General features: G+C 39.6%; 2 protein-coding genes across 2 annotated transcripts in view; both read left to right on the forward strand.

Moving 5' to 3' along the window:
* Window positions 1-6,145, forward strand: part of LOC128703114 (UDP-glucosyltransferase 2-like) — a 238,842-nt gene extending 232,697 nt beyond the window's left edge. Inside the window, exons 4-5 of the mRNA XM_070103531.1 lie at window positions 5,669-5,918; window positions 6,102-6,145. Coding sequence (XP_069959632.1) covers window positions 5,669-5,918; window positions 6,102-6,145 — 294 coding nt within the window. The remainder of the gene's footprint in view (window positions 1-5,668; window positions 5,919-6,101) is intronic.
* A 7-nt stretch (window positions 6,146-6,152) lies between these two features.
* Window positions 6,153-13,395, forward strand: part of LOC138855234 (UDP-glycosyltransferase UGT5-like) — a 15,221-nt gene continuing 7,978 nt past the window's right edge. Inside the window, exons 1-2 of the mRNA XM_070103532.1 lie at window positions 6,153-6,266; window positions 6,421-6,643. Of these exons, the coding sequence (XP_069959633.1) occupies window positions 6,153-6,266; window positions 6,421-6,643 (337 nt within the window). The remainder of the gene's footprint in view (window positions 6,267-6,420; window positions 6,644-13,395) is intronic.

Below are 13,395 nucleotides of genomic sequence, written 5' to 3' on the forward strand. Positions count from 1 at the left end.
AATGCCTCTCCTGTCTCTGACATGGCATCGTTGGCTTCCTTAACGACTGAGACGTTAGACGCTATTTCCAACTATATTGCGGAGACGACACCTCCGATGGACACCGGGACTCCTCCTACCTCTTCTATTTCACGACCCTTGCAACAATCTATTCCTCTACAGCATTCACAAACTTCATCGCTGCTTTCTTGTCCGATAGACAATTTCAGGGCCGTATTGGCGCCTCGCTTTCCTCACACTTTGTACAAGCTGAAGTAGTCTCACTAGGTTGTGTCCTCAGTACTACTCTTTTTCACTTAGCTCTAAATGGCGTAACTTCCATTCTTCCTTTGCATATTTGGTCATCACTTTCTGTTGATGACTTCGCTATAGCTCATTCGGGCACTGACTGTCAACTGGTAGCAGCCTCCCTTCAGGTAGTGATAGACCGAGTCTCTCATTGGACCACTTCTCATGGTTTAAATTTTCCAGTACGAAAACCCAATTCATTACCTTCACTAGACGCCCGCTTATACCGGATACTCCCTTGTACTTACACGGTTCAGTTCATGCATTCTGACATGTGATACGGTCAGGTTTCTGGACCTGCTCTCTGACCACTGGCTGACTTGGAATCTTCACATTTCTTCGTTAAAGACAATTTGCCATGGTCGGCTAAACCTCCTTAAGGTTCTTGCACATTGTTCATGGGGAGCAGATCGTCACACTCTCCTCCGTTTGCATTCCACCCTAGTCTTGGCCAAGCTAGATTATGGTGACCAGATCTATTCTGCAGCTTCTCCTGCAACTCTATCTTAGTTACATCCTATTCATCACCAAGGTCTCTGCCTGTGCCTTGGTGCCTTTCGTTCGTCCCCTGTTGAGAGCCTCTAAATAGAGGTGAATTTTCCATCCATGTCTGATCGCTGTGATGCTCATTGCCTTCGCTATTATGTTTGATCCTATGACCCCTGCAATCCTTCCATATGTAAGAGTCACTGATATTAATAAACATTATTTGTTCATCACCCCTGTTTACTCCATCCATTTTCTCTCTGCCTACATTTGCTCTTGTCTTCTGTTCAGTTACCACGTCTCTATGTTCATGTAGCCTCTCACTTTTCCCTGCCCCCTTGGGAAGTTCCGGCTGTTTGTGTCTGTTCTTTCCCACTGCCATGCACGAAAGCCCAACTACATATGGTGGCTTCCTGCTCTCTTTTTCTTGAACACTTCCACTCTCATTCTCTTGCTATCGCAGTGTACACTGATGGTTCTAAGTCTTCTGATGGCGTCAGATTTGCAGCAGTGTTTCCATACAGTGTTGTGCGAGGGCATTTATTACCCTTGGCTAGCATTTTTATGGCTGAATTGTATGCCATTCTCATAGCATTTATCTGTATTGCATCTATGCCTGTGTCACCATTTGTGGTCGTTTCAGACTCCCTTAGTGCTTTACAGGCTATATGGAAATTTGATACACCTCACCCCCTAGTTCTTCATATCCAACTTTGGTCACACCGTATCCCTAGCAAACACAGAGATATTGTTTTTTTGCTGGGTCCCTGGTCATGTTGACGTATAGGGCAATAAACAGGCAGACACTGCTGCGTGATCAACAGTACATGACCTCCCAGTTTCATATAGAGGTGTTCCATTCACGGACTATTTTGTTGTAATTGCTACCCATCTTTGCACCTATTGGCAATAACATTGGTCTGATCTGCTCTATAACAAACTTTGTTCTGTCATGCTGAGTATAGGTTTGTGGCCATCTTCATGTCATCGGTGTCGAGGTTGGGAGACTACTCTCTCCCGTCTTCACATTGGCCACACTCGTCTTACTCACAGGTATCTCTTGGTGAGCCGTCCTGTTCCTCTCTGTGAGAATTATCAAGTTCCAGTATCTGTTAGCCACATTCTGGTGGACTGCCCACTCTATCAACGAGCACACAGAATTTACCTTCAACGTCATCTTCACTCTGCTGCCCTTTCCTTACCTTCCATTCTTGGTGATGGACCCTCCTTTAATTCAGACTTTCTCTTTGCCTTTTTGACAGCATCTGATTTACTACACAAAATCTGATGATGTTGTCTCTGGCACTCTTCTCAGCCCTTTCCACCTTAATCTCTAGCTACCCTTTACCCCCGCACTATCCACTGCACCACAACACTTCATAACCTAATAATCATCCCTTTCCCTTTTACCAACCATTACCCCTGCATCCTTCCCTGCCCTGCTGCACTGTATAGCCCTTGTGGTTTAGTGCTTCTTTCTAATTATAATATTAATACAACCCCGCTCCCCCCTCGATACACTTAACTCATTCAGCAGTCTTGCTCCTTTTGCACTATTCCAATTGTTTCGTGATTTTTTCAGAACATAATGTCCTAAAGAAAATTACCATCTTTGCTTTATCTAAAGTTATCTCTTCAACTCGTCTTTAACTGCCATTGCTGTGGAGGGGCATTCCCTGTTCTGTTTGGTGAACCTGCTTGCCAAGTGTCATTTGGGGCCACCAAAACTTCTGCCTTTGCCGATTTTTGCGCTAATAGTTTTGCAGTTGATACGAGACAGAGCAAAAACAGATGCATTCCTTTCAAGCCTGATGTAAGCTTTACAATGCCATGTGGTTGGGTTTAGCCCGACTCGTTTCCTTTTTCTTCTCCTCTCTCCCTTCTGTTCTTCACCTATCCCCACTTCCCCCTCACCCCTCGGGGGCCCTTACCTGTGAGTCCCTAGTTAGATAGGCTTACTAGGCACTCACATGCTGCAGCAGTTATTTGGTTGATGTATACCTCAGGAGATGCACTTGGTATTATACACATCCCAAGATCCTTTTCCTTGAGTGAGGTTTGTAGTCTTTGGTCTGCTAGACTGTACTCTGTCTGCGATTGTCTTTGCCCTTCCCCAATATTCATGAATTTGCACTTGGTGGGCTTGAATTCCAAGAGTCAGTTTCTGGACCAGGCCTGCAGCCTGTGCAGATTGCTTTGTAGTTCTGCCTGGTCTTCCTCCAATTAAATTCTCCTCATTAACTTTATATTGTCTGCAAACAGGGACACTTCTGAGACTATTCCTTCCGTCAGGTCTAAAACACACATACAAGAAACAGCACTGGTCCTAGGTCTGTCCCCTGTGGAACCCCACTCGTCACAGACTCCCTGTCTGACACCTCGTCATGTTCCATGACTCGCTGATGCATTTCCATCAGGTATACACTGATCCATTGCAGTGCTTTCCCTGTTAAACCTGCCTGGTCATAATCCCTTTTGTGGAAGAATGTCGAAAGCCTTCATACAGTCCAAGAAAGCGCAGTCTGCCAACCCCTTTCACTCTCTTGTCTTGCTGCTGTCACCTTGTCGTACAACTCGAGCAAAGATAAAGATGAGATACAGATGTTTATTATGACAAATTACATGGTTGTACAGAGGAATATAATAGTTGGGTGTACATGTCAAAAGCCCCTTTGTATGCAGAGCATTTTGGCAAACATAGAGATTAACGTATGATTAGTAAGGCAATAATATATAGTTCATATGGTCATTAGATGAGTTACAGTGAGTACAGTAGAAGTGAATATTCTGTCAGGTAATGCTACGTGGTTTTGATAAGTCCAGTAGAGACTTGTTACACTATTGAATTAGTTAATAAAGATTACAGTATTACAATGTAACAATTTAAAACAATTTACAATATGATGTACTACAGTTTAGTACAATTTAATTAAAACAATGAAATTTAGTATTACAATGGAACAATTTACATTATTTCTACGACTAAGAACACTCCTCTCCAGCACTGTTCCTCGTCTGTCCCGTCTTCCCCGCTCATCCCATTTGGGATCTTACCTGAACTTTCGTTCGTTCGTTCGTTGATCTTCAGATAGTTCCTGACTATGGAACTGAACTTCTCCAGGCTGAGGGACTGACAACCTCAAATTCTACGACTTTAAGGGTGATGGACTGATTACATCGACTTCACATCTCTACTGTTCCTGCCTACTTTCTGTATTCGACTGAAGAAGCCTACTGTGTAGGCGAAACATTTCGGAATAAAGTTGCCTAACTGTTGCTTATGTGTCTTACCTACCAACCTGTCCGTATTGTATACCATTTTGATGTTCATGTACTGTATTACATTCTACTAGTATTTAAAACAATGAAAAATAGACATCTTAATTTCGAAGTAGTAAGTTGTTGAACATTCATCAGCACAATATGAATAGCTTTTGAGAAACTGGTAATGAGTTGGTTTGTGACGCAGGATTTCCAGTCCCAGAATCTGTGGTGGTTGTCGTTGATAAACTCATTCCTTTTTATGTGCTCCACCACTCTTCTCTTGTGTGTGTGTGTGTGTGTGTGCGCTCATCTAGTTGTTGTTGCAGGGGTCGAGTCATAACTCCTGGCCCCGCCTCTTCACTGTGTGTGTGTGTGTGTGTGTATGAGTATGGGAGTGTAAGTATATGTGGGTGTATGAGTATGGGAGTGTGTGTAGATGTATGAGTGTGGGTCTGAGTGTGTGGGTCTGTGAGTATGAGAGTGTGTGAAAAGTACTGGGTGGGAGTGTGTTAGGTTGTCTGAGTGTGTGTGTGTACCTTCTCATGTTACAAGTGATGTTGTCCTCTCCTGACCTGATGCTGACCCATCACCCTCCTTCTAGCTTGTACCTTCTATTCTTATCTTTCATCCTAGAGGCTCCATTCTAATATACACATGTCTGCCCACCCTAACTTCTGTTTTAAATTACCAGTTACTGTTCGTTAATGAGTACCTATTAGCCTATTCCTTGTTCATAAGAGTGGACCATTCACTCACAGCTAGCAGTACCTGGAACCCACACCTGACTCCCCAACCCATGCATAGGTGAATACTTGCACAAATAGCCTGTAGTTATTCAATTAGTAATGTCTTATCATAGTACCTCCACCTCCATTTCTTCTCAATATATAATTTATTTCCATTTACTGTACTTGCTTCACTGGTCACATACTGATGTACACTTTATTAACTTACTTGAGGGACACATGTGGTAACACCGCCTACACACGCTAGGCCTACTGCCTCCCTATTCTCACTAATATCACTTTCAAATTGTCATATTTAAATTGTGGCTCTCTCTCACCACCTTTTTGTGACCTAAGACGTGCAGTAACTAACTTCAGGGTTTGTTCACTGATCCTGACTCATTTAAGGAGCCTTGTAGTATCTTTGAGTAGTCCACGAAACACTTAAATTCAAAGAGCACTAATGTTGTGTTACTCCCACGCATGTGTTGTGTGCACGTGTTTACACGTGTGTACATACATTCCAATGTGTACTGAAATACACAAGTCACTTATTAATATAAAGATTATTAAAAGTTTTTATTTTAAAAATCTCGCCCGTCACATAGATAAGTTTTACTTATTTGCCAGTACTTCTATATACATATTTATTTTACTCGGGAAATTGTAATAACACGATTGTAAACAAGTCGGGGAATGGGAGGAACTTGAACCTACAGCAAGTGAGACCTTAAACTCAGGCCAGTGCATTAACCACTTGGCCAGGTGGCTCTAATAGGATTCATGGCAATTGAGTCTTAAGACTCGCTTGCCATGGTTCAACCCCACCCATTCTGTGATTTACATATTTGATCATTGTATCCCCACTTTATCACTCATGACTCTTAGAACTGGTTCTCCTGCAGGTTGCATATCCCTTCCTGTATGAGGTTCCCTTCATCACTCTGGCTACACCAGGGATGGATCCGCGTCAGAGCGCCGTCTTGGGAACCGTCTTAAACCCGGCCTATGTCTCTAATCCCATTAAAGACTTTCCAAGACTCATGAGCATGTGGCATCGCTTATGCAACATCCTGATTCTAATAAGGATGGGGTTTGTCTGGCGGCACTGTGCCATTGTGCCACATATACATTGTGCCACATATACAGAAAGAGGTGAGCATGTGACCACAGTCAGAATTCTACTATAGTGCAGCTGATGTATCAAAAAATTATACAATTAGGAAAGTGATTGTATTATAAGCTCTGTATTATTTGGAAATACTTTTATGTGATGGTCTTCACTACTTTCACATGCGTTAGACATGCGTTGAGCGAAGTGTTGTTGATGCTCTTCAGATTTCACCTCAGTTCCCGGAGCTGCCTTCGTTGCTGGACGTTGAAAGAAACATGAGTCTAGCACTTCTTAATTCTCACTTCACTATTGACACACCACTGCCTCTCCTGCCCTCACAGGTGGAGGTGGGAGCCATGCATTGTCGCCCCGGCAATCATCTGCCACAGGTGAGTTGACTACATGAAATAAGACCATTCTGTCAATTCTGTTCTGGTTTTGTTTATCCTGTTGCTCTGATTTTCTGGCCTGTCTGGTGTTCCATTGTTGAACAAATACTTCACACTAAAGCAAAATAAGTAACAGGACGAGTGTTTCTTACAGGAACTGGAGTCGTGGATCACAGGAGCAGGATCTGCTGGCGTCATCTACTTTAGTTTGGGGTCTTTCACTCGCGGCACCTCAATGCCAACCCAATATCTTGACCTCTTCATCCAGGCTTTCCGTAAGCTGCCGCAGCGAGTCATCTGGAAATACGAAGGAGAGCTGCAAGATATTTCTAACAACGTTATGATCAGCAAGTGGCTTCCTCAACAAGACATTCTCGGTGAGTTTATTTCTGTATCAGCTGAACTGCAGTCTGGGCACATTCTTTTATAAAGAGTTTAATTATTAAACTTGTACTGCATTTTTCTATGTCTCCTAGTGTTCTCATCCTTGGATACTGTGTGATGTTTATTGTTACGTCTGACATATATTTATTCCACAACCCATCCTTTGACTAGCATGTTCATTTTCCACCTCGTTAGAGCTAAATTTATGCACAATTCAAGCCAAGATTGACGTCTAGCAGTGGAAAGATGTCGTCACTCTTTAAATACAAATAAATCATTTCCTAATTAATGATGGTGGAAAATAGGTTGCCTACTCACCATTACTCCTCAGTTTGACACACTTTATTTTACATTTAGCCTCCATTCAGTAAGGAAGCAAGTGATTTATATGACAGTTGGAGTATAAACAAGGTAACACTTTTACAGGGATTCAGGTAAGCCGGTTAACATGACTCACGAAATCGTAATGACATGATTGCAAACAAACTATACCACGGGCGGGGATAGAACCCGCGATCAGAGTCTCTCTGATCGCGGGTTCTATCCCCGCCCGTGGTATGGTTTGTAAACGGGTTAGCTGGACTTAAGTTCTGGAAGTGGGAAGTACAGTGTACACTGAAGGAAGGGGCGGGATACTGCAGTTTGGAAGTTCATTTGAGCTGTGGTATCTGCGGACCTCTGGCAAGACGGTAACAGAGTAAGTGGTAATGAAAAAATTTCTTCTCTTTCTGTTTTCCTTACCTCGGCGAGAAATGGCTGGTGTTAAAAAAAAAACTTGAACAATTCAAAACTTCCTCACGAATTGTAAATGAAAATTGGATGACATTTCAGTCCATCCTGGAAATAAAATCAGCGCTCTTTCTACATTAAAATTATACTTAATTCTGGTCAAAATAAACTACAAAGGAAACTGGTTATACATCTCTATTCAACTGGTTATACATCTCTATTCAACTGGCTATACATCTCTATTCAACTGGTTATACATCTCTATTCAACTGGCTATACATCTCTATTCAACTGGTTATACATCTCTATTCAACTGGTTATACATCTCTATTCAACTGGTTATACATCTTTATTCAACTGGTTATACATCTCTATTCAACTGGCTATACATCTCTATTCAACTGGTTATACATCTCTATTCAACTGGCTATACATCTCTATTCAACTGGTTATACATCTTTATTCAACTAGTTATACATCTCTATTCAACTGGCTATACATCTCTATTCAACTGGTTATACATCTCTATTCAACTGGCTATACATCTCTATTCAACTGGTTATACATCTCTATTCAACTGGTTATACATCTCTATTCAACTGGCTATACATCTCTATTCAACTGGTTATACATCTCTATTCAACTGGTTATACATCTCTATTCAACTGGTTATACATCTTTATTCAACTGGTTATACATCTCTATTCAACTGGCTATACATCTCTATTCAACTGGTTATACATCTCTATTCAACTGGCTATACATCTCTATTCAACTGGTTATACATCTTTATTCAACTGGTTATACATCTCTATTCAACTGGCTATACATCTCTATTCAACTGGTTATACATCTCTATTCAACTGGCTATACATCTCTATTCAACTGGTTATACATCTCTATTCAACTGGTTATACATCTCTATTCAACTGGCTATACATCTCTATTCAACTGGTTATACATATCTTTTCAACTGGCTATACATCTCTATTCAACTGGCTATACATCTCTATTCAACTGGTTATACATCTCTATTCAACTGGTTATACATCTCTATTCAACTGGTTATACATCTCTATTCAACTGGCTATACATCTCTATTCAACTGGTTATACATCTCTATTCAACTGGTTATACATCTCTATTCAACTGGTTATACATCTCTATTCAACTGGTTATACATCTCTATTCAACTGGCTATACATCTCTATTCAACTGGCTATACATCTCTATTCAACTGGCTATACATCTCTATTCAACTGGTTATACATCTCTATTCAACTGGCTATACATCTCTATTCAACTGGTTATACATCTCTATTCAACTGGCTATACATCTCTATTCAACTGGCTATACATCTCTATTCAACTGGTTATACATCTCTATTCAACTGGTTATACATCTCTATTCAACTGGTTATACATCTCTATTCAACTGGTTATACATCTCTATTCAACTGGCTATTCATCTCTATTCAACTAGTTATACATCTCTATTCAACTGGTTATACATCTCTATTCAACTGGCTATACATCTCTATTCAACTGGCTATACATCTATATTCAACTGGTTATACATCTCTATTCAACTGGTTATACATCTCTATTCAACTGATTATACATCTCTATTCAACTGGCTATACATCTCTATTCAACTGGTTATACATCTCTATTTAACTGGTTATACATCTCTATTCAACTGGTTATACATCTGAATGCCCTCTGAATGTCACATACAAGGCTATAAATTATTCCACACTGACAGGGTCAACAGGAAAGGTGGTGGAGTAGCGATGTATGTCAGAGACAATTTAAATTGTTGTGTTAGACAAGATATAAAATTAGAAGCGTCAGCCACTGAATCTGTTTGGTTACAGCTTCTCGAGGGCCGAGAAAAACTAATTTTGGGTGTGATTTACAGGGCCCCAAATCTTGATAGGGAGTGCAGTAAACTTCTATGGGACGAAATTCGTAAGGCATCTACATACGAAAATGTTGTGCTAATGGGAGATTTCAACTATAGACAGATTGACTGGAGCAATTTGACAGGAAATTTAGAGTCGGGTGACTTTCTTGATACGATCCAGGATTGTTTTTTAAAACAGTTTGTGACAGAGCCAACTAGGGGAAATAACCTCCTTGACTTGGTTCTTGCCAGTAGGGAAACACTAATTAATAATCTTGAGGTTAATGATGAGCTTGGGGAGAGTGATCACAAATCACTCAGTTTTAACATATCATGGAATTCCCCTAATAATGGCAATCAAGTCTCCGTCCCTGACTTTCGCTTGGCTGATTTCATAGGACTGAAAAATTACTTAGGTGGGCTGAACTGGAATGACCTGACTAGGGGTCAGGTAGGTGGTGATGGTTGCCGATATGATGCTTTCCAGGGCATAGTTCTAGCTGCTCAGTCAAATTATGTTCCAAATAGGGAAATCAGATCAAACAAAAATGATCCTAAATGGATGAACAATAGATTAAAATATCTGATTGGTCAAAAGAGAGGCATATATAGGCAAATCAAAAGAGGAGAGGGGCAATTAAGAAATCGATATATTCAGTTAAAGAGAGAAATAAAAAAGGGAATTAGAAAAGCAAATAAAGATTATGAGGTTAAAGTTGCAAGAGAATCGAAGACTAACCCAAAAGGATTCTTTCAGGTATACAGAAGTAAGATCAGGGACAAGATAAGCCCACTCAAAAGTTCCTCGGGTCAGCTCACTGACAGTGATAAGGAAATGTGTAGAATTTTTAACACATACTTCCTCTCAGTTTTTACACAGGAGGATACCAGCGATATTCCAGTAATGATAAATTATGTAGAACAGGACGATAATAAACTGTGCACTATTAGGGTCACAAGTGACATGGTCCTTAGGCAAATAGATAAATTAAAACCTAACAAATCCCCAGGCCCTGATGAACTGTATGCAAGGGTTCTAAAGGAATGTAAAGAGGAGCTTAGCACACCTTTGGCTAATCTTTTCAACATATCACTACAAACTGGCATGGTGCCAGATAAGTGGAAAATGGCAAATGTGATACCTATTTTCAAAACAGGTGACAGGTCCTTAGCTTCGAACTATAGACCAATAAGCCTAACCTCCATAGTGGGAAAATTTATGGAATCAATAATTGCCGAGGCAGTTCGTAGCCACCTTGAAAAGCATAAATTAATCAACGAATCTCAGCATGGTTTTACAAAGGGGCGTTCCTGCCTTACGAATTTATTAACTTTTTTCACTAAGGTATTTGAGGAGGTAGATCATGGTAATGAATATGATATTGTGTATATGGACTTCAGTAAGGCTTTTGACAGGGTCCCACATCAGAGACTATTGAGGAAAATTAAAGCACATGGAATAGGAGGAGAAATTTTTTCCTGGATAGAGGCATGGTTGACAAATAGGCAGCAGAGAGTTTGCATAAATGGGGAGAAATCAGAGTGGGGAAGCGTCACGAGCGGTGTTCCACAGGGGTCAGTGTTGGGCCCCCTGCTGTTCACAATCTACATAAACGACATAGATGAGGGCATAAAGAGCGACATCGGCAAGTTTGCCGATGACACCAAAATAGGCCGTCGAATTCATTCTGACGAGGACATTCGAGCACTCCAGGAAGATTTGAATAGACTGATGCAGTGGTCGGAGAAGTGGCAGATGCAGTTTAATATAGACAAATGCAAAGTTCTAAATGTTGGACAGGACAATAACCATGCCACATATAAACTAAATAATGTAGATCTTAATATTACGGATTGCGAAAAAGATTTAGGAGTTCTGGTTAGCAGTAATCTGAAACCAAGACAACAGTGCATAAGTGTTCGCAATAAAGCTAATAGAATCCTTGGCTTCATATCAAGAAGCATAAATAATAGGAGTCCTCAGGTTGTTCTTCAACTCTATACATCCTTGGTTAGGCCTCATTTAGATTATGCTGCACAGTTTTGGTCACCGTATTACAGAATGGATATAAATTCTCTGGAAAATGTACAAAGGAGGATGACAAAGATGATCCCATGTATCAGAAACCTTCCCTATGAGGATAGACTAAGGGCCCTGAAACTGCACTCTCTAGAAAGACGTAGAATTAGGGGGGATATGATTGAGGTTTATAAGTGGAAGACAGGAATAAATAAAGGGGATGTAAATAGTGTGCTGAAAATATCTAGCCTAGACAGGACTCGCAGCAATGGTTTTAAGTTGGAAAAATTCAGATTCAGGAGGGATATAGGAAAGTACTGGTTTGGTAATAGAGTTGTGGATGAGTGGAACAAACTCCCAAGTACCGTTATAGAGGCCAGAACGTTGTGTAGCTTTAAAAATAGGTTGGATAAATACATGAGTAGATGTGGGTGGGTGTGAGTTGGACCTGATAGCTTGTGCTACCAGGTCGGTTGCCGTGTTCCTCCCTTAAGTCAATGTGACCTGACCTGACTAGGTTGGGTGCATTGGCTTAAGCCGGTAGGGACTTGGACCTGCCTCGCATGGGCCAGTAGGCCTTCTGCAGTGTTCCTTCGTTCTTATGTTCTTATGTTCTTATTCAACTGGTTATACATCTCTATTCAACTGGTTATACATCTCTATTTAACTGGTTATACATCTCTATTCAACTGGCTATACATCTCTATTCAACTGGTTATACATCTCTATTCAACTGGTTATACATCTCTATTCAACTGGTTATACATCTCTATTCAACTGGCTATACATCTCTATTCAACTGGTTATACATCTCTATTCAACTGGCTATACATCTCTATTCAACTGGCTATACATCTATATTCAACTGGTTATACATCTCTATTCAACTGGTTATACATCTCTATTCAACTGGTTATACATCTCTATTCAACTGGCTATACATCTCTATTCAACTGGTTATACATCTCTATTCAACTGGTTATACATCTCTATTCAACTGGTTATACATCTCTATTCAACTGGCTATACATCTCTATTCAACTGGCTATACATCTCTATTCAACTGGTTATACATCTCTATTCAACTGGTTATACATCTCTATTCAACTGGTTATACATCTCTATTCAACTGGCTATACATCTCTATGCATCAACTATTTATACATCTCTTTTCCTCAATTTTTCATACAACTCTGTTCTTCAGCTAGTTTTACATCTCTGTTCTTCAACTTCAATATATGGGAAAAATTTAGCAGCTTTCTTTTCGACCAATATCCAAAACTGAAATGCGTTTTATGCCTCTATTAACAATGATCTTTTCTGTCAAATTAAGAGCAGTGACAATCCCATAAACCGATCTTTTTCCAAAATTATCTGCCAGTCCTTAGACCTTCACAGAGAGTTTCAGAAAATGCTGTACCAGTTAGTATGTAAATATGATGCATGTGAAATATTAGACAACTTTAATGGGGTTATGTTTGCACTAATAAATTCCTTAGCAGGGGAAAATCTACCTTCTTTACATTTTCCTGAAGTTTCACTTGTGCCTTGTTTACATAGTGTTATCGAGTCTGCTCTTACAGAAAAATCTGTAGAATTATACACCTTCCGGTCTTAACCTGACCTTAACTGTTGCCTCATCTCCTGACTTCTAGCCTTCATTATTTATTCTCAATTGCAAGTTGATAACACTGGTCTACATGATTTTTATTATTGACTCTATGGTATCTTTTTCGGAATATATATATATATATATATATATATATATATATATATATATATATATATATATATATATATATATATATATATATATATATATATAGATATATATATATATATATATATATATATATATATATATATATATATATATATATATATATATATATATATATATATATATATATATATATATATATATATATATATATATATATATATATATATATATGCAAAACAACCACTCTGAAAAAATAGAGAAATTCCAAGCGCTTTCGTGACTACTCACATTATCAAGGAACTATGAAAGTAAAGCATCCAAGGAAGCTATATAAGGGGTCTGGCCAACACCTCACTATCAGATCCCA

This window comes from Cherax quadricarinatus, chromosome 85, assembly GCF_038502225.1.
Source record: "Cherax quadricarinatus isolate ZL_2023a chromosome 85, ASM3850222v1, whole genome shotgun sequence".
NCBI lineage: Eukaryota > Metazoa > Arthropoda > Malacostraca > Decapoda > Parastacidae > Cherax > Cherax quadricarinatus.